At 49.0% G+C, this 27806-nt stretch overlaps 1 protein-coding gene across 1 annotated transcript in view; it reads right to left on the reverse strand.

Moving 5' to 3' along the window:
- Positions 1-27806, reverse strand: part of LOC134610453 (uncharacterized) — a 113992-nt gene that overhangs the window by 4272 nt on the left and 81914 nt on the right. Inside the window, exon 9 of the mRNA XM_063453417.1 lies at positions 21272-21348. Within this exon, the coding sequence (XP_063309487.1) occupies positions 21272-21348 (77 nt within the window). The remainder of the gene's footprint in view (positions 1-21271; positions 21349-27806) is intronic.

Genomic DNA, 27806 nt, shown 5'->3' on the forward strand with positions numbered 1-27806 from the left:
GAGCGGCTGAGATACGTAGCGCTCTGGCACACTACTTTGTGGATAACCACTACACTGACACGAACGTCGCCATGACGTGGCTTGCCCATAAGGCGGTTACACGCGGTCTGCTCATACGACAGGGGGCAAAATTAAAACGCCAAATTACAGAAAAGAGCAAGACCCTAATGACAGATTTAAAACAGGCGGAAACACGCCATAAGGCCTCTTCTACACACTCTGACAGGCAAGAGGTGCAAAAAATCAGGGCCACCATAGAAGCACTACAGATGCAACAAGGGGAACGTGCAATCCGAAAATTGAAAACCACTTACTATAGGCAGGGAAACAGAGCAGGCAAGTTATTGGCCTCCCAACTCAAAAAACGGGAATCTCAGGTGAAAATCCCGTACGTCAAGGACAGCACGGGCGCTAAAATCAGAAACCCCAAGGCAATAGTAGACGAATTTGCCCACTTTTACGAAAGATTATATAATCTTTCTGGAGAGGCAACCCAGCACCAACCAAGCCCCCAAGACATTGCTACCTTCCTGGACGGAGTGTCCCTCCCCAGGCTCTCCAGCGAGCAGGCCAACTCATTGACCAACCCAATTGAGGCCTCAGAGATATCCAAAGCTCTGCACGCAACACCTAGACATAAAGCCCCAGGCCCGGACGGTTTCTCCACTCACTACTACAGGGTTTTTGAGGACCAGTTGCTTCCCCACCTCACGGCCTTATTTAATTACATTCTGAAATCAGGCAGCATACCCCCGGAAATGTTAGAGGCCACTATCATTACACTCCCCAAACCGGGCAAATCCACTGACTCATGCGCGAACTACCGCCCAATATCTCTCCTTAACGCTGACACTAAGTTGTTCGCTAAGGTACTTGCGAACAGACTCCGCCCCATGTTAGCCCAATTAGTCTCTCCAGAACAGTCGGGGTTTGTCCCTGGGCGACAGGTGGAGGACAACACCAGACGGGCCCTAGACATAATGGAAATAATGAACAGGGATGGGTCACAGGGCTTAATGATGGCCTTAGATGCGGAAAAGGCCTTCGACAGACTCCACTGGGGGTATATGTCGGAGGTCCTCCGCAGGTTCAACTTCCCAAAACAATTCTTGACTGGGCTCTTATCCCTATACACTTCCCCCCGAGCCACAGTTATGAACTCCGGTTTCGTCTCCAGACGATTCGCCCTGTCGAATGGCACGAGGCAGGGCTGCCCCTTATCCCCTCTTATTTTTATCCTAGCGTTGGAACCCTTGCTTCTCAAAATCAAAACTGACCCCAGCATTACCGGTACACCCTCCCCGATAGGCCCACAGAAAATAGCGGTATTCGCTGATGACATACTCCTCTTCCTAGCGAACCCACTGGACTCCCTACCTGCTCTCCTGGACCTATTGCGGGAGTACGGCCGAGTTTCTTACTACAAGAACAATGTAGCAAAGACGCAAGTGCTCCCGTTGAATATGCCCAGATCCCAACTCACGACCCTCCGCACACTTTATCCCTTTGAATGGAGGAAAGACTCCATTTCGTACCTAGGCACACAACTGGCACCTTCTAGACGGCTCCTCATCCAATATAATCATGGGAAACTCCTAGCAAAAACAAAGCAAGTGCTGGAGGGATGGGAAAACAGTACAAAACACGCATCGTGGTTAGGGCGCATAAATGCCATAAAAATGATTATACTACCGCAAATACTGTTCCTCTTCAGAGCCCTGCCTGTCAGTTTACCAAAATACACTCTCAAAGTGTTCCAACGCCTCCTTAACGCACACATCTGGAGGAAAAAACCACCTAGGGTCTCGTTGGCGAACATCAGTATGGCTATGGGGACAGGCGGGGTGGGTGTGCCACACATAACCAAATATTATTTAGCAACGAATTTATCTCAGACGGCGCGCCTCCTCTCCTCCCCGGACTGCCCACTGTGGCACCACCTGGAGAGCGCGGCCTATGCACCCAACTCCCTCAGGGACCTGATTTGGATCCCAGCCAAAGCCCAACCTCGTCCCACCAGCCTTCTTACAACAACCAAAGTATCCCTACAACTCTGGCTGCGGTGGGCCCCAAAAATGCTCAGTGAGCCGATGGAATACCTAGCCCCGCTTACGAGTCTTCAGCACCACACACATGACCTGGCCCTCAGCGGGTGGGTAAAAAGAGGGATACGGAGAATAGCACACCTATATGGGGCGGGAGGGCTGCTGCCGTTCCCGGATCTCCAGAGCCGGTACCACTTACCAAACAGTGAAATATTTACGTACCTGCGTATAAAACATATTGTAGGAGCTCCCAGCAAGACAATATCACTTTTACAATCTCAAAACCCCTTTGACTTACTATGCCAAGGCCAAAAAACTCCTAAGAAACCACTCTCTCTGTGTTACCAGAGATTATTAGACATAGACAGACCTACAAAACAATCATACATGCTCAGATGGGAGAGGGAGCTGAACTGTGACCTAGAGACTGCGAAATGGACAAGGGCCATGACTGTGGTTAAGCGGGCGACACGGTGCTTGGACCACGTAGAATCAGCCTACAAGATATGGATGCAGTGGTATTACACGCCATATAGGTTGGCCCAAATTTACCCTGGGGTGCAGAGCAACTGTTGGCGCTGCAACCACCAAGTGGGAAACACGAGCCACATATTCTGGTACTGCCAGGCACTTGACCAATACTGGGAAAAAATCCAAGACATAATCCACTCTAAAATAGGTCAACGCATACCACTTAAGCCAGAACACTACCTGCTCCACATGTTGCCCCAAGACCTCAAAGCCTCCGAGGCGGAGCTGGTTACCCACATAACTCTAGCTGCCAAATCGTGCATAGCAGCTCTGTGGAAAACCCAGACGGTCCCTGAGGTACAGACAGTACTGGCTAGAGTGGACGTTACGAAACAGTACGAGAAGATGGCACATACAATAAGTGGAACACTAGTCCACTATAATAGCACCTGGTCGAAATGGTGATATAGGTAGTGGCACCAACTTGTCTCGATATACCTTGTCAAGCTGTATAGAGTGAGAGCATCTCAATCTCCCCCCCCCCCACATCTTACCCTCCTCCCAGTTAAACTCCTCCAATCCACCCCCCCCCGACCAAAAAGGGCTTTCATAGCCATGGCGAGCCCCAAAACATGAGATGAAGCGTAAGGCAAATACTCGGCCAGCCTACAGGACACACAAATATGCTACAGTACAATGACAGCGGTACTGCATGCACGCATGGTACCTATCCGACACACCCCAAAGATTCCAGCTTCCATGAGCGGGGCACTATTCACCACTCATAACGTAGTCATGAATGTTAACCTCCGTTAATACGTACCGTTACAGCATGAGTATGATGTTTAATACCGCTGAAAGTTGTCCTTACCTTGTATATCGATGTCATTATGTACCAACTGTCGATTGTGATAAGCCTGATTTGTGTCAATCCACCACTTTTCATCTTAATAAAAATGAAACATTTAAAAAAAAAAATAGTAGATAAGAAAAATTTAAAATTACGTATTTGCCTGGATCCTCGTGATTTAAATAAAGCTATAAAAAGAAAACATTTTAAGTTACCTACTCGTGAAGAGATCATGTCGCAATTTGCGAATGCTAAATATTTCAGTAAATTAGATGCTTCCTCTGGATTTAAGCAATTGAAGTTGGATACAGACAGTTCAAAATTGTGTACGTTCAACTAACCATATGCCAGATACAGATTTCAGAGGGCATCTGCCCCAGAAGTATATCAGAAAACTATTCACATGCTATACGTGCACATTGAAGGTGTAGACACATCCATGGATGCTATTATCATATGGGGAACTACTAAGGAAGAACATGGTTCTCATCTCAGAAAAGTTCTAGAAGCTACTCGACAAGCCAATTTGAAGCTAAACAAAGACAAATGCCAATTAGGAGTAAAAGAGCTAAAGTTTGTGGGAGACAACAGCGATAAAGGGGTAAGACCTGATCCCATGATGAGATCAGCAATAGAAAACATGAACAAACCGCAAAACATAAAAGATATGCAGAGGGTTTTAGGTATGGTAACCTACATGGGGAAGTTTATACCCTACCTGTCAGAGAAAATAGCTCCTCTGAGATGGTTACTAGAAAAGAAGAATGCATGGAACAGGAATCATGAGCAAGAAACAGCGTGGCAACACTTAAAGGAAGTGCTTACGCATGAGCCGTGTTAAGGTTTTATAATCCTGCTAAATCCATTAATGTATCATCTGATTCATCACAAAATAGAATAGGAGCAGTTCTACTACAAGACTATTGTGACAGACCCCTTTGTATTGGGAGATACTGCCCTGGAGAATCGCTTTCCTTTCCGTTTGGTTGCTGGATTTCGTTTTATTACTGGAACTGTCCGTTATACGAATGAACTAGGCTCTGTCCTTGGTCCCCTTCTATTTTCTATTTATACTGCCTCTCTTGGAAAACTTATTGCCTCTTTTGGATTCAACTACCACCTGTACGCTGATGACACTCAGATATACCTCTCCTCACCGGACCTCTCCCCTGCCGTCCTGCAACATGTCACTGCTTGCCTCTCTTCCATCTCTGACTGGATGTCGTCACGCTTTCTCAAACTTAACCTCTCTAAAACTGAACTCCTTGTCTTTCCTCCTCCTAATACTGATCCTCCTCTCTCACTCTCCCTTCAAGTCAGTGATATCCACATAAGTCCATCCCTACAAGCGCGCTGTCTTGGCGTCATACTTGACTCTGGTCTCACCTTTGAGTCTCACATCCAGTATCTTGCCAAGTCCTGTAGGTTCCAACTTAAAAACATAGCCCACATCCGCCCCTTTCTTACGCAAGATGCTACCAAGGAGCTTGTCCATGCTCTAGTAATTTCCCGCATGGATTACTGTAACCCTCTCCTGATTGGTCTCCCCAAAAGCCGTATTGCCCGCTACAGTCTGTAATGAATGCTGCAGCTAGACTGATTTTCCTCTCCAGTCGGTCCTCTCACACCTCGCCCCTCTGCCAGTCCTTACATTGGCTCCCTGTATCCTATAGGAGTCAATTCAAAGTGATAACCCATACATTTAAAGCACTGAACAATTCCAGCCCCTCTTATATCTCTTCACTGATCCAGAGGTATGCCCCTCCTCGTACCCTCCGCTCTGCCCGCGACCACCTCCTGACCGCTGCTCGCACCCGTATGGCCAACTCGCGCTTGCAGGACCTCTCACGGGCGGCTCCTCTCCTATGGAATAACTTGCCTACTGCCATCAGACTCTCCCCTAGTCTTCAATCATTTAAGAAGGGCCTTAAAACCCATCTCTTCAGGAAAGTGTATGGCCTCCCAGAGTAATCTCTCCCTTACATACCTGTCTCTTGCTCTCTCCTATGGGACAGTGCTTTGCTCTCTCCTCCAGCTCTGCTTCACTCCTACTTGATATTTCCTATCCTAATGTCTCTAATACCCCACCTCCTATAGACTGTAAGCTCATTTGAGCAGGGTCCTCTTCAACCTATTGTTCCTGTAAGTTTTCTTGTAATTGTCCTATTTATTGTTACATCCCCCCCCTCTCAAAATATTGTAAAGCGCTACGGAATCTGTTGGCGCTATATAAATGGCAATAATAATAATAATAATAATAATAATAACTAACGAACACACATGGGGAGAACAATGGGTCGCGGCCATTTTAAATGCACAAACTAATAGACGAACGCTATGGAGTTTACCACATGGTGAATTTGTGCTTTCCCGTTGAACTACTGCTATGCCGTTCGACAGGTCCAAAGTACCGAACAAGGGACATCATATCCATGAAAGAGATCCAGCTTATTTAATGTGGTTTTCGTGTAAATGATACGAACGTGTATCTAGCGAATGGCTCATCAGATCTAGGTGATTTTTATATATGTTGTTCCCCTAGATCTCCGTTCGCTAGTGCACCAAGTATATTGTATTTTAGTTAAATATTGTGTGTGTTATTAAAATTGTTAAAAACTGGTAAATTATTATGCCATGTACAGTGGGAGGGATTCCCACTGTAAATGTATTATCTCCCCAGGATGTGGGGAGGAGTTTTGTACGGCATAAAAGCCCTGATTGAAAATAAATGATTGCCTGTTTTCAACCCTCAACACAGAGCCTCATCTCGTGCTTGGAGGGGATATTCGTTTGCTGATTCTTATTCTCTTGGGATGTGTTTGTTGCAGCTGACTTCATACTCGGGGGAAGGAACATCTCTTTAGCGGCGTTACCCCCTACTACACCGGGGTGCCGCTACAACTATGATAGCACTAGCACCTGGCAACCAGTAGCATATGCTTCCCGTTCCATGTCTGGTGCTGAAACTAGATATGCTCAGATAGAGAAAGAACTTCTTAGCATCATGCTTGCATGCAACGGATAAATTTATTTCAGGACAATCAGTTAACGTGGAAACTGATCACAAACCATTGATAGCGTTGTTCACAAAGTCACTCAATGACTGTCCTCTAAGGATTCAAAGAATGATGACCAAACTGCAACGTTATACCCTAAAGGTGACATACACACCAGAATTAATGATGTATACAGCTGATGCATTGTCCAGAGCAGTGGATGAAACAGCTGGTCAAAATGACAAAGTAGCAGAAGAAATTCAAGCTTACGTGGATATGGACACCTGAGCTATGCCTATTACAGATGCAAAGATGCAGATGATCCATCAAGAAACAGAGAAATATTCTACTTTGGATAGAGTTAAACGTGCTATTCAAATCGGATGGCCTGATGTCAAACAGAGTTGCATAGTTGAAGTCCAATAATACTGGAACTGCAGAGCTGAGCTGACTGTCATAGATGGAATAATCTTTGAAGGCAGCAAAATTGTTATTCCTCACAGTCTCCGCAAGCTCATCCTGTAGAAAATCCATGAAGGTAATTTAGACATTGAAAAATGCAGGGAAAGGGCAAGTGACGTAATGTTCTGGCCACGAATGAACCAAGACATTTCTGATATAGTGTCCTCCTGTGACACATGCTTAAAGTACCACGTATCAAAAGGTTGGTGTTGACTTGTTTACATGTAACAACGCAGATTTTTTCATTATCACTGATTACCATTCCTTGTATCCAGAATTTTGTGGATTGAGATCAACATCAGCTGACCATGTAATTTGATGCATAAAGTCAGGTCTTTGCTAGACATGGAATACCTCAAGAGGTGTTTACTGACAACGGCCCACAATTTGCCAATGTCTGATTCACACAGTTTGCCAAAGAATGTGAATTTGTACATACTACATCAAGTCCATATTTTCCACAGTCCAATGGTCTGATTGAAAAATCTGTTGGAATTGTCAAAAAAACTAATGCGAAAAGCTGAAGAGAGCAAAAGTGAATTTTCTAAAGCACTGCTAGCATATCGCAATATGCCACTTGCATGTGGTTACTCACCTGCATAACTTCTAATGGGAAGACGAATGCATACTAATCAACAGTGGCGTCCTCACAACCCATGCGGCCACAGTGCGAAAACTGATATGTGGGCCCCCCACCCACCCCGTGCTTACTCTGCGCAGGCCAGAGCCACAACACCTGGCGGCGGGCACCTGGTAGCAGGGCTGCAACCCCTGCGACTGCGGTATGTACGCCAGTGCATGCACATACATACACTTAAAGGACCACTACAGAAACCAAGATCACATCAGCTCAATGAAGTGGTCTGGGTGCCAGGTCCCTCTAGTTTTAACCCTGCAGCTGAAAACATAGCAGTTTCAGAGAAACTTTTACATTTCACTGAGGATTAATCCAGCCTCTAGTGGCTGTCTCATTGACAGCTGCTAGAGGAGCTTCTGCGATTCTCACTGTGAAAATCACAGAAAGAAGACGCTGGACGTCCATAGGAAAGCACTGAGTAATGCTTTCCTATGGGCTGTTTGAATGAGCGCGCGGAAACAAGGAAAGGTGCACAGGTAAAGCAGTTTAAATAGAAACAGAAGGAGAAAAAGAAAGTCTATTTCGACTCAAGGGTTAAATCTTTACCTGAACTGCATAAGGGAGAAAAGGTGAGGATTTAGGACAAGGACAATACATGGCTACAGAAAGGTTCCATAGAGGAACAAGTGCAACCAAGATATTACATGATTTGGATAGAGGAGGGAAGGATTCTTAGAAGCAATAGAAGAGACATTCTAAAAGAACCAGAACAGAAATGTTCCAACACTGAATCAGATGAAGTACTAAATTGCAACATGGAGACTGAATCAGAGACTTATCAGGTTGTTAGACGGTCTACTCGTCAATGGAGAAGTCCAAAAAGACTGATAAAGTCATGTTAATATATATATATCCAATAAGTTAGACAGTATGCATAAGTACTTGCTAGATAGATAAATATGTTTGGTTATAGCTAGAGTTGACCGAACATTACGGTTTTTGGACCCCGGATCCGAACACGGACATTTCACTGTATGTTCGGGTTGGAGTTCGGCGTGCAGCGATTTAATGGCGCGTTTTGAAAGGCTGCAGGGCAGCCAATCAACAAGCGTTTGACTCGTGTGCCCTTAGAAGCCATCACAGCCATGCCTACTAATGGCATGGCTGTGATTGGCCAGTGCAGCAGATGAGCTATCTACCAAAAGGCTGAAAGACCTAAATTGGTCTTTCAGCCACATTTACTCATACTAAGTAAAGATTACTTAGTATTAGTAAATTCAGCCCCTACTCGTTATACCGCTGTAAACCTCCCCTGACCCCCCCCCCAAAAAAAAACATATTGGCCCCCACCCCTGAACAGCGGGTGGGGGCCCTAAAGTAAAATAAGGGAAGGGGGACACCTATTGTCCTCCACCCCGGCCCCCACCCCTGTGCGGCGGGTGGAGGCCATACATAACAATGAGGGGGGGACCTACTGTCCTCCCCCCCTGGCCCCCACCCCTGAGCGGTGGGTGTGGACCCTAAATAAGAATGAGGGGGAACCTATTGTTCTTTGGAATTTTCCTACGCTTTGTAAAATGACACAGAGCACTCTGATTGGCCTAAACCAACCAATCAGAGTGCTCTGAGCCTAATTGCAGGGCGGGGAAAGGCTTTATAAGCCTTCCCCAACCCTGCAGAGCTAAGTCTGCGCGGAGCCCTCCATGGGTGAAATTTTTTATTTTTTTATTTTTTTTTGTGCATCGGTTATTATGGATTTTTATTTGGCCTTTTTTTTTATTTTATTTTTTTAATTCTTTATTTTATTTGTGCAAATAATTAACAGGCAAGTTTGTTCTGCCACAATAGCTGGAGCAAACCAGATGACATACAGAGAGAAACAGCATTATGGCATGGAAGGCAGTGCACATTTTTAGGGTTAAGTGAACAAGATAAACAGATAATAAAGATTGACATTATAAGCTGCATGGTTGTCGCTTGGAGCCGTTAGTAATTATAAATGTATGGTGGACATCATGAAAAAACATAGCTTTGCAATAGAGTTTTGTTGTCGTCTCTTAACATAAGTGGAGGCGCCGTATGTGATATCATGCTACTATGGATATAATACAATTCTTAACAGTTAACACTATATGTGTGCTATAAGAGTAGCTGTTAACAAGGCAGTTCTCACGTGTAAATGTCGCTAAACAAGCCACCTACATACACAAGGGGAGATGAGACGTCCCGGTTATAATATTTAAGCTTTCCACAAGTTAAATACAGTTGGCAGCAAGCTACAGGCTATGCGTTGGGGGGGATATTCCCCTGGGATAAATTATGGGCTAGGGGCATACTGTGAGCGTTAAAGTTAAGCATAACCCAAGCATTACGTGAGTGAAACATATGTGAGTGTGGAAGCAGGTTAAGAGTATTCAGCAGGTAATATGCCTAGCTAAGCGTGGTAGGAGTCATTGTCATTAGTAACTGTTACGGTACCACCTTCCGAGCTCCATACACAGTCTTTAGTCACTTGTAATCCCGGTTCCCCCAATAACGAGACCAAGCTCCATTATGAGGGTAAAACATGAACTGAGGACTGGATCAGCCAGCCTTCCTTTTATTTGCATTTCACACACACAGGCCACACCCAAGGGGAGGCATAAAATAACCACTGGCATCGATGGTACATCCCACACATTCCCTCCCCTTGGTGTGACACATAATCCTATTATACATACAGTTTGAAATATACTTTTATACAACTTTCATAACTTCAAATCCATCCATCATATTCACATAAGAGGCACATATTCAGATTCAGCATACTTAAAACATAAACATTCTCAAAAATCACACCAATCCCTTCAGTGAATAAAAAGTTACTCGAAAGTCCGTTTATGACCGACCGCAGGTACCTTTTCTTGCCCAAAATAGTTCCCTGGGTTCGGGCTGTGCGGTCGGTCACTTGCTGGCCTAAAAATGGCTAAGTCCCGTTCGAAGTGGGTCGGTACTTCGACTTTCGTTGAACTGTCGAAGTATCGTCGATAGTACGGGTCGGCGGGTTCGAAGTTAAAATGGCCGCCGCCACGTGGTCCTTTGTCCGATGTCGGCCACCTCGAGGACTTTGGTAGCTTTGGCGCTTCGTTAGTTTCCGCTGTATTTGAAATGTCATTTGTACAAAGTCACAACCCTCCGCATGATCTCTCAGGGACCATAAGTACTGGGCAAATCAGACGAACCCAATAGGTTTAGTCCAGACGGATGGGTCTGTCACATGGCTCCCTCCTTGTGGAACACTCCGGCAGACCCGGCTTGACCCTGTGGCGGGTCAACTTGGGGATGACCGGACTTAGGGAGAATAGGGACGTCTGTTTGCCGGGATAACCCATCCGCATTCCCATTCTGCTTACCGGGCCGGTAGCTGATAGTGAAATTATAAGGCTGCAATGCCAAACTCCACCTCAGCAGTCTGCCATTGTCCCCAGAGACCCGGTTAAGCCAGACAAGGGGGTTGTGGTCTGTTACGAGAGAAAATTCTTGTCCGTATAGGTAAGGGCTCAGTTTCTTCAGTGCCCAGACCAGGGCTAAACACTCTTTCTCTACTGCCGCATAACTCACTTCTCGAGGTAGTAACTTTCTGCTGAGATATGCGACAGGGTGCTCTCCTCCATCCTCCCCGACCTGGCTCAGCACAGCCCCCAGTCCATACATGGAAGCGTCTGTGTGGACAAGAAAACGTTTGTTAGGGACTGGGGCAGCCAGGACAGGGGCATTCACAAGAGCCTGCTTCAGGGCTTGAAACGCGGCTTCACAAGCTGGAGACCACAGGACCTGCCTAGGTAAGTTCTTTTTAGTCAGGTCAGTCAGGGGCTTGGCAATCGTGCTGTAGTCGGGGACAAAACGTCGATAATACCCCGCTGTCCCTAGGAAGGCAAGCACTTGGGTCTTGGTGATAGGTGTGGGCCAGTTAGCTACCGCTTCCACCTTAGCAGGTTCGGGTCTCTGACTCCCACAACCCACCCGGTGACCCAAGTACTGCACTTCTGCCATGCCTAAATGGCACTTGTCTGGTTTCAGAGTCAGGCCGGCGGCCCGAATCTTGTCCAGCACTACCCCTACGTGTACTAGGTGGTCTTCCCAAGACTCACTGTAGACCGCGATGTCGTCCAGGTATGCACATGCAAATCCCTGGAAGCCATCGAGGAGCCTATCCACCATACGCTGGAAGGTAGCCGGAGCATTCTTCATCCCGAATGGCATAACCCTAAACTGGTATAGGCCAAACGGGGTGACGAATGCCGACTTGGGGATAGCATCCTCGGCCAGGGGGATCTGCCAGTACCCTTTACATAGGTCAATGGTGGTCAGATAGCGCCCCCTGGCAATGCGGTCTAATAACTCGTCTATCCGGGGCATCGGGTAGGCGTCAGTGGTAGTCCGCTCGTTGAGCCGCCTGTAATCCACACAGAACCGGGTGGTCCCATCTTTCTTGGGTACTAGGACTACGGGCGACGCCCACGGACTGAGTGCTCAATAACCCCCAGCCGGGTCATCTCCTGTATCTCCTTCCGCATTCCTTCTCGGACTGCTTCCGGGATACGGTATGGGGGTTGTCGTAGGGGGTTCTGTCCGGGTGTCTCGACCTTGTGTATAGCTAGGTTGGTGTACCCGGGTTCTTGGGAGAACGTCGCCTGCTTCTCCCACAGAAGCTGTCTTGCCTGGGTTTTCTCGGCCGGGCTTAGTCGGTCACCTAGCTGTACGAGGCTAGTAAGGTCGGTCTGGGGATCCCTTTCTAACAGGTCAGGTAAAGGTAAGTTCTCTGGGTCGTCGGTAGCTGGGGCACAAACTGCTGCAACATCCTCGGGTCGTTCCTGATACTCCTTGAGCATGTTCACATGAAAGGATCGTTGTACCCTTTCATCCGAACAGCTGGCTATAAGATAGGTAGTATCACATACCTGAGCTAACACTTTGTACGGGCCCTGCCAAGATGCTTGCATCTTGTTTGCCTTCACAGGTTTGAGCACTAGAACCTTCTGCCCAACCTGGAAGACCCGCTGTCGAGCACCCCGATCGCACCATCGCTTCTGTCTCCCCTGGGCCGCCCGGAGATTTTCCCTTACCATCAGGGATAGTTTCTCCATGCGGTCCCGGAGTTCCAGAACATATGGCACTATGGGGGTCCCTTCTTGCTCCGTCTCCCCCTCCCAGTGTCCTCTAATGAGATCTAGGGGTCCACAAACCCTTCTCCCATAGAGTAACTCAAAGGGGGAGAACCCAGTCGATTCCTGGGGCACCTCTCTGTATGCAAATAGCAGATGAGGCAGGAATCGCTCCCAGTCTCTGCAAGTGTCAGTAAAGGTCCTCAGCATCTGTTTGAGGGTGCCATTAAATCGCTCGCAGAGACCGTTAGTCTGTGGGTGATATGGTGAACTAAGTAGCGGGTTGATGCCGCACACCTTCCACAGCTGCTGGGTGAGCACAGCGGTAAACTGGGTTCCCTGATCAGAGAGGATCTCCTGAGGGAACCCGACCCTAGTAAAGACTTTAACCAGGGCATCAGCAACCGTCTCTGCCTCTATATTAGACAGCGCTACTGCCTCTGGGTAACGGGTGGCGTAGTCTACCACAGTAAGAATATATTTCTTACCGGATGGACTAGCCCTGGCCAGTGGACCCACAATGTCAACGGCTATGCGGGAAAAGGGCTCTCCAATGATAGGCATCGGCTGTAGCCTAGCTTTTGGATGATCTCCTCGCTTACCTACCCGTTGACAAGTGTCGCACGTGCTACAATACATCCGCACATCTCGGTTAAAATTGGGCCAGAAAAAGTTTTGGGTGATTCTATGAGCTGTGCGGTGGGAACCTAGATGACCTGCCAACGGCACGTCATGCCCAATCCGCAGAATCTCCTGCCGATACTTTGCAGGTACTACTAGTTGTCGTTTCTGCGGAGGGGCATTCGGTTTCGGGGAAGGTTTCGGGATCCTGTACAGCCTATCCCCCACCCACTCGTAGTGTTCCCCACCTACTCCTTCTTCCCCAGCGTCGGCCCTGGCTCTGTACTTGGCTAACGTCGGGTCCTCCCTAGTTTCCTTCCCGTACATCTCTGGGGTATCCCAGCCTAACGGGGCCTGGTCTAAGGTACAAGTCGGGGTAGAGAGTCTTACCTGGGTCTCAGCAGCAGGTGGGCCGGCCTCAGCGGCACGGGTCTGGGCACGGGTCGTGACAGCGTCCACTGCAGCGGGGCCCATGGGAGCAAAGGCTGAAACAAGGGGAGCCAAGTCGTTGCCAAGGAGAACATCAGCGGGTAAATCCTTAATGACCCCCACATTCACGTGTCTAGCGCCCACTCCCCAATCCAAATGTACCCGGGCCACGGGTAGGCAAAATACTGCACCCCCGGCTACTCGTACTGCCACGGTATCCCCGGTATGTTGAGCTTCGGACACTAGGTGCTTTTGGAGCAAAGTCAGGGTTGCACCAGTGTCTCGTAGCCCACTGACTTCCCTTCCGTTGACCTTTACACTCTGTCGGTGGTGTTGTCGATTGTCCTGGTGGGCAGCCTGAACAGGGTCTGCCTCATGTAAGATGCCCCAGCATTCCTCTTCCTCTACACAGTGGGCTGCTGGAAGAGGTGCTCGGGGAGGGGCCCCCGTGGGTTTCCTCCAGGACTGGTTCCTGTTGGCACGGTTCATCGGGCACTCCTGTCGCCTGTGCCCTAGCTGATTGCACAGGTAGCACCGAAGGGGTTCAGAGTACTCTCGGGCGTTAAACCGGGTGGACGTTGGTACTGGGCAGACGGAGGGGGTGCGGATGGTCTGTTCATGGGAGGCTGATAAGTGGCAGCGGCTGGTTGGTATTCCGCTCTGGCGGTGGCCTTGGTGATGGAATTGTCCAGTCTGCGAGCGTCGGTGTACTCATCGGCCAAGCGAGCCGCCTCGTGTAGAGTGGAAGGCTTACGGTCTCTTACCCACTCTCTGACCCCTGTTGGCAATTTGTCGAAGCAATGTTCCAATAAAAACATCTGCAGCACCTCTTCTCCTGACACCGCCTGGCACCCTGCCATCCAGTGGGCGGCTGTGCGATGTACCTTGCAGGCCCATTCAACGTATGAGTCCCCAGTTGTTTTCGCAGTGTCTCGGAACCTCCTCCGGTATGCCTCGGGTGTAACGGCATACCGGGCAAGTAAAGCTTCCCTGACGGTCACATAATCCCCGATCTCCTCATCCGGAATGGCCCGAAAAGCGTCGTTGGCCCGGCCGGATAACTTGCCGGACAGTATAGCAACCCAGTCTTCCGGGGGTACCTTGTGCAGGGCACATTGCCGCTCAAAATCCGCAAGGTACCCGTCAATCTCTCCTTCCGTCTCACTGAAGGCTTTGAAGGCCGCAAATGGCACTTTCTGTTTGTCCCCCGGGTTTGCTGTGACTGGGGCTGCTGCAGCACCGTTTTGGCGTAGCAGGCTGGCCTCCACAGCGGCTTGAACCTGGGTGATGATCTCCGCGGAGGGGTTGGGGCCATAATGGGCCAGCCTAATTCTTACCGCCCGGTCAAATCTTGCCTCCTCGGGGGTTCTGTCGTCTGGGCTGGGTCCATTGGTTCTCTCTGCCGCTGGTACTCCATCCAATTCCAGCAATAAAGCAATAATGTCCCTCTTCTTGAGGTTACTGGCCTGTCCGCCCCTTTGTTCCAATAAGTCTTTTAGGGTGGCTCTTCTCAGGTTTTGGTATTGTAGTTCCATTTATTCCTGGTCGTAGTGGTCTCTTTGGGCGTTGAGGATCATCCCGTCGCTTGCCACCAGTTGTTACGGTACCACCTTCCGAGCTCCATACACAGTCTTTAGTCACTTGTAATCCCGGTTCCCCCAATAACGAGACCAAGCTCCATTATGAGGGTAAAACATGAACTGAGGACTGGATCAGCCAGCCTGCCTTTTATTTGCATTTCACACACACAGGCCACACCCAAGGGGAGGCATAAAATAACCACTGGCATCGATGGTACATCCCACACATTCCCTCCCCTTGGTGTGACACATAATCCTATTATACATACAGTTTGAAATATACTTTTATACAACTTTCATAACTTCAAATCCATCCATCATATTCACATAAGAGGCACATATTCAGATTCAGCATACTTAAAACATAAATATTCTCAAAAATCACACCAATCCCTTCAGTGAATAAAAAGTTACTCGAAAGTCCGTTTATGACCGACCGCAGGTACCTTTTCTTGCCCAAAATAGTTCCCTGGGTTCGGGCTGTGCGGTCGGTCACTTGCTGGCCTAAAAATGGCTAAGTCCCGTTCGAAGTGGGTCGGTACTTCGACTTTCGTTGAACTGTCGAAGTATCGTCGATAGTACGGGTCGGCGGGTTCGAAGTTAAAATGGCCGCCGCCACGTGGTCCTTTGTCCGATGTCGGCCACCTCGAGGACTTTGGTAGCTTTGGCGCTTCGTTAGTTTCCGCTGTATTTGAAATGTCATTTGTACAAAGTCACAACCCTCCGCATGATCTCTCAGGGACCATAAGTACTGGGCAAATCAGACGAACCCAATAGGTTTAGTCCAGACGGATGGGTCTGTCACAGTAACAAAGTGTAGGCAAGCTGCCTGGCAGATTGTGGGGTGAGTAGTGAAACAATAACAATGATATTTAGGCATTAAGCTTGCTGTTCAGGTCGGGTAGGCCCCGACCCTTCGGTACCATCAGAGTAGCAAAGGAAGTCCAAGGAGGTCTAATTAGCAAGTAAAATAATATATGCTTGGCTTGCTGACTACATTGCCATATTTGGCATTAATATCTGAAGATGCAAGTGAATTAAGCTAACCAGGAGAAGTATAACAGGAGGAGTTCAACAGTCCACTGGTACCTGCTTCACTCTGCTAAGGCTGAGGTGAGTAAGGCTGGTACTTGAGTAGTCGGGTGAGGAGCACCTCAGTGAGTGATTTAGGTACTTTGCAAAACAAAAAGAAAAATAAACAGAGTCCTCGGCAGTCCAGTGGTGCTCACGACCACCTTGTAGGTAGGAGCAACAGGTATCCCTGCAAAATGACAGGTAGGTATGGGATACATGCAGCCAGTCCGCCTTAGGCCCTCAACCTACGCCAGTCCTTAAGGCCCGCCGCCCGGCAGCAAGAATCCGCTCGGCAATATGCTGTGGCCAGTCGGTCTCGATGGGGTGTCGCGGGGGGCATTGGAGCAGGACAGGTTTGGTGGTGTGAGGCTGTACCGTTCTCCGGGTTGCCGTGCGGGTCTTCATATGCCAGGTTGCGCTTTGGTGGTCGGAAGGGTCATATTCCTCTGAGTGGGGAGTGTGTCGGGCGGGTTCGATTGTGTCGGTCTGGTAGTCGTAGGACCGTCTGCTAGTTTCGGAGGGATATGTCGTCCGCTCTCGCCGCTTCGGTCCCTGATTCTGTTTCTGACCTGAGACCGCTCCGGTGGCTGTAGGTAAGTATCTGACTAATTGGCGCCGGGTCGCTGGTCGTATCCATGCCGCCAGTGCACATATTGCTAAGTGGAGGGACCGGCCTCTGATATGGAGTTTGGTCCATAAGTGATTGCTGAGCCGTTCAAGAAATTCCCAGATGCTTTCAGGTGGCTTAGTGAGGGAGCGTTTTGGCGCCGTTCGTGCTTTGGCCGCCATCTTGACTGGACCCTTGTAGTCCTGTTTAGCCTCATGTTTCGTCGCTTTTTGGAGCTGTGTAGGTGGGGTAATCGTCCCCTGCGAGGACCGGGATATCCCCCGCCGGTCCAGAGGGGGGGGCAGCGGGGCAGTCGTCAGGTTGCGCTTGGGAGCAGGTCCTATGCCGGGGGATCGGCCGCCTCCCCCAGGCCTCGGGCTCCGCTCCAGTTTAGGCCGCATGGTCGGAGCTTGTGCTCGCAGTGTGACGCGGTGCAAGTCGGGTGTCATTCTGTTCCCGGTAAGGTCCTGCACTTGTTTTTGGATCCCGTGTGGTGCTGGCATTGTTAATGTAGCCGGGATTGCCAAGTTTCTGCCCGTTTTTGCTGGAGCTCTCATAGAGCACGTCCTGCCATGTTGGCTGTCAGGCCCCGCCCCCCTATTTGGCCCTTTTTGAAGCTGAAAAAAATAAGATTTTAGAAGAAAGAAGACATCAAATGGTAAGTTTTTTTTTTTTTCTTACAGGTATTTAGATAAGGGTCCCCCCCTCATTATTTTTAGGATGAGGGGGGTAGGTAGGGGTTATTTTTTTGGGGGGGATTAAATTTTTATTTAGGGCCCCCACCCACCGCCCAGGGGTGGGGGTCAGGGGGAGGACAATAGGTCCCACCCCCCTCATTGTTATGTAGAGCACCCACCCGCCGAGCAGGGGTGGGGGCTGGGAGGGAGGACAGTAGGTTGCCCCCTCATTGTTATTTAGGGCCCCCACCCGCTGCTCAGGGGTGGGGGCCGAAGGGGGAGGACAATAGGTCCCCCCCCCTTTATTTTACTTTAGTGCCCCCACCCGCCATTCAGGGGTGGGGGCCAATAGGTTTTTTTTTTTTTTTTTTTTACAGTGAGCAGCCACTGGATGCTCACTGTTTACTAGACACGCCCCTACTCGCGGTATAGCAAGTAGGGGCTGAATTTACTAATACTAAGTAATCTTTACTTTGTATTCGTAAATGTGGCTGAAAGACCAATTTAGGTCTTTCAGCCTTTTGGTAGATAGCTCCCTAATACCGTGGGAATTAGTGAGTTATCTACTAAGCGGCTGCTTATTTTATGTTATTTTAAGTTATTTTAAGTGATTTCCCTATCCACATTTGTTTGCAGGGCACTTGCCCTACTTTTACCCCCATTGTACCTTCTTTTGCAGCCCTCTAGCCCTTTCCAGGACTTTTTAAAAGGCATTTTAGTGCCCAAAAGTTCGGGTCCCATTGACTTCAATGGGGTTCGGGGTCAAGTTCGAGCCGAACTTGAACTTTTTGACGAAGTTCGGCCGAACCTGGCGAACCCGAACATCCAGGTGTCCGCTCAACTCTAGTTATATAGCATATTTTCTCCTTAGCATGTAATTTTCTTAAGAGAGGAAGGTGTAGTGATATGTGTATATTAAAGGACTGCGTTGCTTTAAGGGGGGATTCCTTGCATAGGAGGGCTTAGGAGAGTTTAGCAGTGATTCTGCAAGTTATGTTTTGTGACTTATGGAAGTAAAGCTGTTCATATGAAGGGAGTGTCAGCATTGATTATTCTGCAAGAACCACAGAAAACAACACCCACTGCAGCTCCTAAACCCCTTTTCCACTACCACAGCCCCGACACACACACCCAGCAGATCCCTATAACCCTAAAACGCACAATACAGCCCCTATTCCCTGCACACATACACTAGAGAACTGATCCCCCCACACATTCACTATAACCCCAATGCCCACACATGGGCAGGACTTTTTCCAGGGGGTGTGGGGGGAGGGGCATAATTGTAATAACAGTGTCATGAAAAGGAAGGGACATAGTCATTATCACATAAAGCCAGGGTGAATAGCGTTTTCACAACTATGGTGTCAAGATTACTTGTTTGTATTCCTGACACTATAGTGTTCCTTTAAGAAAATTAAAGGAACATTCTGGTCACCATAACAACTTCATCTAAATGAAAATGCAATGATGCCAGGATGCCCCTGGGTGCTCTCTTTCCTTTAAGGGGTTAAACTGCTCTCAAATGGTTTAACCCCAAAGGCTTCCTCTAGCTCTAGGTCGCTCAGTTTTATTCGAATTGTGAAACGGAGTGTCAGGAAGTGCAGATTGACATCAGGCATGGGTGCTGCAGATTGACTAGAGTGGTCAGCTGACACTCTAAGCCAATTGCAAGGTTCAGGTTCAAAAACATGTTTTACTTTTTTTTATGAATGGGGAGGTACTGATTGGCTTAGAGTGCCAGCTGACCACTCTAGCCAATCAGCGACACCCCTACCCAGCAGCACTCTGTGTTTCCTGACAATCAGTAACTTAAAGTGAGCACATTAACACTGATATTTTTTTTTACCTGGGGAGATGAGAAGGTCCAAAGTTTCCCTGCCAGGCCCAGGTACCAAAGCCTTATGATGTGGTGACCAAAATAAAGTGGAGGGTTAATTTCACTTGTCCTTTCTGCTCCAATCTCCTTTTCTTCTCATTCACTTGACACAGTCTTCTTTTTCTTCTGACACTGTCTTCTCTCCTCCTTGGCTCCTTCTGCTCTTTTACCTTTCTGCTACTTTCTGCTTATTTTGCACCCTTCTGCTCCTCTCTCTTTCTGATCCCTTTCTGCTCCTTGCAGAACATTTGTGCTCCTTCTCCTACTCTACCTTTGTTCTCCTTCTGATTCTTTCTGCTCCTTGTAGACCCTTCCTTCTCCTTGCTGCCCCTTAACGTTTGTGCTCCTTCTGCCTCTTCCAGCTCATTGCTGATCCTTTCTGCTCCTTGATATCCATTCCTGCTCATTCCTTCTCCTACTTTACCTTTGTGCTCCTTCTGTCCCTTCCTGCTTCTTGTTGCCCTTTCTAGCTCCTTGCTGACCCTTTCTGCTCCTTCCACTTTACCTTTGTGCTGCTTTAACTTCCAGCTCCTTGCTACTTCTTGCTGACCCTTCCTTCTCCTTGTTGACCCTTCCTGCTCCTTTCTGTTCCTTTGTGATCCTTCTACTTTACCTTCTGTGCTCATTGCTGTCCCTTCCAGCTCCTTTCTGCTCCTTGCTGACCCTTCCTGTTGGCTGTCTCACTCATCCCTCACTTACCTGATCTATAGGCAGTCTCTCCCCCCTCCCTCACCTCCCTGATCTGCAGTCTCTACCCCCATCCCTCTCCCTCGCTTCCCTGATCTATAGGCTCTCTCCCCCCTCACTTCCCTGATCTGCAGTCTCTCCCCCAATTCCCCTCCCTCACTTCCTTTATCTATAGGCTCTCTCTACCCCTACCTCACTTCCCTGAGCTATAGGCTCTCTCTCGCCCTCCCTCCCCTGATCTATAGGCTCTCTCTACCCCTCCCTCACTTCCCTGGTCTATAGGCTCTCTCTCCCTCCCTCACTACCCTGATCGGCTCTCTCTATCCCTCCCTCACTTCCCTGATCTATAGGCTGCCCCCCATGCCTCACTTTCCTAATCTAAAGGTTGCCCCTATCACTCACTTCCCTGATCTGTAGGCTGTCTCTGGCTGCATGTGCTGCTCCTCTGCAGATTCAGTCAGAGAGAAGCAGGGATAAGCTGCAGCTTCCTATCCCTATTTCTCTACATACACCTATAGGCCGTCGCCGGTATTGCACTGTATATTCAATCTCACACGAAAAATAGCAGAACAAGCTGAAAAATCCAGGGGAGGCAAGTGCCCGCCCTTACCCCCCTGCAGACGCCCATGTGGCCACACAAACACACACGAGCCTCAACTCCCCCACACACTATGTAATCTAGATAGATATTGTATTGAGCAAACTGGCCTTGGGGCAGCAAGGAGGATAAATCCAGCCCTGAATGGGAACTTCTGCTTTAGTGGAGATACAGAGGGCTGTAAGGACCGTGGGCGCCAGGAGGCTCCAGGTAAGTGTAAAAAATCCCAGCACTTTACCTTTCTTTTGATATTTTTGTGTTTAGATGTTGCCAAACATACAACCTTTTTAAAATTGAAAGTCTTCAATGAGGAAATGGCTCTAGTTGTGGTAAGTCAGACAGCCGCTAGATGTGTGGTTTAGACAAAATGTCTCAGAAACTGCAATGTTTTACATCAGGACAACAGGGACAGGGTCTGTGCACCAAAACCACTTCATTCAGATAATGCAGCTTTGGTGCTTAGAGTGTCCTTTTAAACCCATTAATACATTGCGCTGTCCATTTAAACAATTCATTGAACAAATAGATGTAATAACAAATGTATATATTGCTGAGGAAGGAAATATATACTTACATCATATATAAAAAATTGCAATTCTGTATCTTCTAGCATACGACTAAATTGAAGCCCTATAAAATCCCAGAAATGAACTGGAATAAAATTAATTAAACAGATTAGTGCTCGGAGTAAAAGTTCACATTATGTTCTATTACAGTGAAAGCTTTGAAATCAGTTCAAGGCAGTTGTTAAAAATGATATGAGTTTCACTTATACAAGTTGTATTTACAAGAATAACAATTTTACCACATGACAGGAGGCTTCATATTTTGCATAAACTCTCTTTACTAACTCCACATAGCAGTAAAGAAAAGTGAAAACATTAACCAATCAAAAAGTAGTAGGAGGTATAGTATTCACAGTGATGAGGCTCCTCCTCCTCTTTCTTTACTGCTCCATCAGCAGACAGGTCAGAGTTTCAGGCTCTTCCCTTTATTTATATTGTATTCCTGTTATATATGTATATTTCCTTTTATTACATTACTGTTTTTCTCCTGGGGGACCTCTCCCTCCTACCTGGGGGGGTTTACCCCCTTTATTACTTATTTATCTCATGTCTATTTTCTTTCATGTGATAGTTTATTATATTTCGTTTCCTTTCCTTTTTCCCCTGCCCTCAGGGACCCCTCCGTTTTTCCTCTCCGTTTTCGGTGGCCTCCCAGCTTTCTTCTCCCTCAGGGTAACGCTCACCCTGTCCCTAGTAATCCCTGACGGCTCCCCAGCCGCATTCTATATTGCCGACACGCAGAGAAACCTCTTTCCCGGCTTCCCGGCGGCCATCTTGGATCTCGCGTCTCGGGAGATTCTCGGCCGCCATTTTGGGAGTTCCGCGATCTAGTGCAGGCATCCGACCGCATAACGCCCGCTCTGTGAGTACACACAAGTGCATTTAGAGAACTCCATTGTTAGCTTATTGCAGCACTTACACCTCATATCCCAGCCATCTGGGATACAAGATTCTTTCCAAAAACGCTGCTTATCGCTCTGGCAGGGGTCACTACCGTCCTGTTAGGACTCAGAGGCTGCTGGCCCTACACAGTGGTGAGTCCACTGTCATTTTTTTGTTCCCTACTTATTTACTGGGTGGATTTCGTGCCACCCTTAATTCTACAGGGTGAAGCCCTTATTGCACTGCTGCCTTCAGGTGGATTTCGTGCCACCTATATATGTATATGTTAAAGGGGCATTCCAACCCCATATTGGTATCAGATTAGGTGGATTTCGTGCCACCCTCACAGATATATATACATACATTCCTGGGTGCAGCCCAGTAAGACAAAAAAAAACAATTTACCCTGCTGGGGTTGTTTTCCCTGGTACTTCTACTCGTACCTATACTGCTACACACCCTGCTGGGGTGTTGTTATTGATAGCCTTATTGTTACTGAGTGCATACCTAGTTACTTGACCCCTAGCCCACCTACCCTGTGCCAACATAATCACGATGGAAGCATCCCAAACCCCTGCGGACTTCCAGTCTATGATTGCGGAAGCCATCTCCGCCTCTATGGAAAAAGCGCTGTCCAGAGTTATGTCGGCATCTACCGACAAATCAAAAAAAGCCACGCTGACCCAACCTCAGGACGAGGACTCTGAGGCTTCGGAGTCACACGTACTGGCAGACCCACGCCCCACCAAACGCCACTGGAAAGGTGAGAAAGCGGGCGACGCACCGGGCAAGGGTAAGGCACCAAAACGCCATAGGCCAGCCCCACCTACACCTGCCCACTACTCCTCGGATGAGGGGGAAGAACACACGCGCTCTATGGCCGTGTTGGACGAGTGGCAAGCCGCGGACTCTGATCCGCAAGATGACAATTGGGACTCGGAATCCGGCTCCCATACGGGCCTCTTACGAGGCACCTTCCTGGATGACAGTCAGTTACCAGACGACCTCACACCTACTCAGGAAGAGGATGCCATCCTAGACCCCACAGGGCAACGTCTTTTTGACCCTCGCAATATCCGCCACCCACGCTCTGGGGACTGGACACCCCCCGACCACCTCTCCCAATTTATGCACCGCTGGCTTCGCAAACCACTTGATAAAACGGTGCGCAATCGTCTACGCTCGGAATGCCCGCGCCCCTCGCTTCCCGACCACGTAACTCAAACCCCGGAGTTTGACCAGGTGATGAACACCTTTATGTCCCGGGGTGGCCGCGACCCTCGACGGGGCATGGAGAAGGGATTCCACGGGGTCCAAGACAAGCTGCTGGACGCCATCGGCCCACTCTCCCGCATATTATACCTGGCAGATGATGCTTTCACTAGAGCCGATCAATTTGACTCTAGCATGGTCAAGGAATGGGCACACGACATCAGAAAATGGGCACAAAGGTGCTTCTGTTTCGTTGGCAACACCAACATAGCCCTCTCCTCTGAGAGGCGCAAGGCAGCTTTACTCCGTATTGACGGAAAACTGGTGGAATTGGGCACCAAGGAACTGGGACCGTTGGCACAGGGCAAACTATTTGGGGAACCCTTCTTAAAAGAGCTGAACAAGCATGTCAACATTTGTACGTCCCTGAATAAGGCTCAGACATCCATGAAGCGAGTCTTCAGAGGCTACCCCAGTCGGGGTGTTTTTTGGACGGGCTGGCCGCTACAGGGGCCGTGCAGCCAGCCGATTCTGGCCTTCTGGCCCCCGGTCACACAGACCACAACCCTTCTACCCAGAAGTGGGCTTCAGACAACCCTTCTCCTATACCCGAGGAGCAGACCGAGGCAGAGGACCTCGTAACCGTGGCAGAGCACGCTTCCCCACAGGTAAGCAACATCATGCCTCTTGTTTCACTTACCCCGTATACCACAGGCCGTATTGCTCTGTCTTTTCAGAACTGGATAACCATCTCCACAGACGCATGGATCCTCCAGACAGTTCGGGGCTACGTCATCGACTTCGTAGAACCCCCTTACCAGCTCACTCCTCCGCATCCCATTCAATGCTCCCAGGAGGACCGCCGCCTGATCGATGGCGAACTACGAGAGCTCCAAACGAAAGGGGCGATAGAACCGGCTCACGACGGACAGGGTTTCTTCAGCAACATTTTCCTAGTAAAGAAGAAATCTGGAGAGTTCCGTCCGGTTATAAATTTGAAGGGGCTCAACGCTTTTGTAACGTACAGGCACTTCAAGATGGAGGGCATCCATCTTCTGAGAGATCTTCTACAAGACAGGGACTGGTTTACGAGGCTAGACCTCAAGGACGCTTACCCGTCGGTCCCCGTCCACGCATCTTGCCGTCAATTCCTCAGATTCCTATGGCAAAACCAACCCTGGCAGTTCACATGCCTCCCATTCGGCCTCAGCTCAGCACCTTGGTGCTTCACCAAGCTTCTCAAACCGGTTGTATCACGACTACGAACTCAAGGAATTCGGTGCATTATCTACCTGGACGACCTGCTACTGTTCTCCTCAGACAGGTACAGTCTAACGCAACACACACGATATACCATTCAACTCCTGACGTCCCTAGGCTTCGTGGTAAATTACCAAAAATCGGAACTATTCCCAGCCCAGACGATACAGTTCCTGGGCTTCGAGATAGACTCCAGGACCAGCACCTTACGACTCCCGATCTCGAAGATCACAGCCATCAAGAAGGAACTACGCAGGGTCATCCGCTGCCACACCATTCCTCTCCGCAACCTAGCTCGGATCGTGGGTCTACTGTCCGCATCGATTCAGGTAATCTTCCCAGGCCCACTACACTACAGGGCGATGCAACATCTCAAGGCCTCCTTCCTCCGCCGGAACCCTTCCTACGACCAGAACATTCTGGTAACGGAAGAAATCAAGGAAGAACTCGGATGGTGGTTGGACAGCATGGAGGCTTGGAATGGCCGAGCCATCTTCGGGAATTCTCCCGACATCGTTCTGGAATCAGATGCCAGCCTTTGGTGCTGGGGCGCCACAGGAGAGGGCGGATCGACAGGAGGCACTTGGACTTCACAAGAAACCAACCTCCACATAAACTGCTTAGAACTCCTGGCGGGGTCGTTCGCGATCCGCAGCTTGGCGAGAGACCACACGGACTGATGCATCCTCCTCCGGATGGACAACGTCTCAGCGGTCCGCTACATCAATCGCCTGGGAGGAGCACGATCCAGGCTCCTGTCAAAAATCACGAAGGACATCTTCGAATTTTGTCTACCCCGGAGAATCTCCCTGATGGCAGAATACCTCCCGGGAGACACGAACCTGACAGCGGACTGGTTCTCACGCCACTGGTGGGACAGCAGCGACTGGAGACTGGACCCAGCGATCTTCCAACGTCTTTCGGCCAGGAGGGGTCCCCTCCACCTAGACCTCTTTGCTTCACGCAACAACAGGCAGACAGACAAATACTTCAGCTGGCTCCCAGATCCAGGGAGCAAGGCAGTAGATGCGTTTCTCCAACCTTGGCCACCCTCGGGGGTGTATGCCTTTCCCCCATTCGCCATGGTGGCACGGACGATGCAATACCTAAAGACCCAACGCGGATCCTTGCTCCTCATCTCACCCCTATGGCCGGGTCAACCATGGTTTCCGGATCTTCTAACAGCATCCTACAAGGATCCTCTCCTCATACCGTCCTACCCGACACTCCTTACGGATCCAAAAGGGAACCAACACCCGCTCATCCTGGAAGACCGTCTCACGCTGATGGCCTGGACACTTTCAGGGGAGCCTGGCAAACCGAAGACTTATTGCAAACGTCTCGAGATCTCCTATGGGACTCATGGGCACCAGGAACCAGACGATGTTACTTATCAGCATGGAACTCCTGGTCTACTTGGTGCAGTGAACGGAATTTCGATCCCTTTACGGCACCTATAACAGCCATCTTGAATTTCCTCTCTCACCTCTTCTCCACGGGCCGATCTTATCGATCCCTCAACGTCATACGCTCCGCAATTTCGGCAGCCCACGTTACGACCCAGGGGATCCCCGTTGGAAAAGACCCATTGGTATGCCGTCTTCTCAGGGGCATCAGACTACAGAGGCCTCCAAGACCTAAATATTCCCGACTATGGGATGTCGAGATCGTTCTACAATTCCTTAGGGACTGGCCGGACAACAACAGACTCTCGCTCTGACAGCTATCAGCTAAACTGACACTTCTACTTTGTTTGTTCTCGTTCCGCAGAGTCTCGGACGTACGAGCATTCGACATCGATGTTTTTTCGGTCTCCCCGAAGGGAGTTACCTTCCAAATTTCACGCCGTACGAAATCCGATTCCACATCAGTTTTCTACCCTTTTTTCCCTACAGAACCGCTTCTCTGCGTGGTGTCCACCCTGCATCGGTACGTGGAAGTCACATCCCGATAGCGGGTCTCACCTTCGGGCCAACTCTTGGTGTCCTACGTTAGACCCCATGTATCAGTCTCTACCACAACCCTGGCCAGATGGGTAAGATGGATTCTATCTCTGGCGGGCGTAGAGGAGACCTTCGGAGCCCACTCCGTCCGGGGTGCGGCGGCCTCATCAGCTTTCGCCGCAGGCGCGTCCCTGGCAGACATCCTACGAGCCGCAGATTGGTCACGAGAATCAACCTTTCGGACCTTCTACTTCCGCCCGAACTCGGGGGCAGCCACGTCTCTCCTGTTTCAGCGTTAAAAATGCAAAATATGAAGCCTCCTGTCATGTGGTAAAATTGAAGATTATGCTAGCGCTAGTGTACTTATAATCTTAATTTTAATAATGACAGGAGGCGAGTATTTTCCCACCCTCCACACCCTCGAGGAATGAGATCCCATGTAAGTATACCTATACTCTGAAGGATGAGATCTCATGTAAGTATATCTATACTCTGTATATTCCTTCCTTTTTTCTCTGTCCCATTACTCACCTCATTTAATCGGACTTGTACCTTGTTTAGCTACAGCCTTGTTACTTATCACTGTCATACTTAGACTAGTTTTATCTTTCAGTGCAATCTGTGTTGGGTTTATTACATCACTGCAAACAGTTGCCAGACCGGTTCCTAACCTTTTCCACGCTCTCTTTCAGCATAACTTCAAGACATTACAGCTTACGCTCAGGATGGACATGTTTGGACCTTCCTTCAGCCACCAGGACTTCGTACTTCGGAAAGTCACCCGTTGGTGCATGTTTGGGCCATCCACTAACCTCTAGGACTTCGCACTTTGGAAAGTCACCCGTTGGTGCATGTTTCAAGACTTTTTCCGTTTCTTTAACCCCTTCAGGACCGCTGACGGTTCAGGACCGTCAGCGGTAAAACGTGCGTTTGGACCGCTGACGGTCCTGAACCGTCATAACGGTCTGGGGCTACTTACCTGATCGCCGTCGGTCCCACGGCGGCGATCAGTGCTCCACCCGGTCCAGGGGGACTGCCTGTCTGCCCGGGCAGTCCCCCCTCGGCAGATCAGGACCCCACGGCCATGTGATCACTCGATCACATGACCGCAATAGGGGTCTTTGTATCTGCCTGCAGGGGGACTGTCTGTGCTGACAGGCAGTCTCCCTGCAAGTAAAAAATCCAAAAAATAAAGTAAAAAAAAAACCAGTGTAAAATCAGTGTAAAAATAAATGAATAATATGTG

The sequence above is a fragment of the Pelobates fuscus genome, chromosome 5 (genome assembly GCF_036172605.1).
Source record: "Pelobates fuscus isolate aPelFus1 chromosome 5, aPelFus1.pri, whole genome shotgun sequence".
In the NCBI taxonomy this organism is placed as follows: domain Eukaryota; kingdom Metazoa; phylum Chordata; class Amphibia; order Anura; family Pelobatidae; genus Pelobates; species Pelobates fuscus.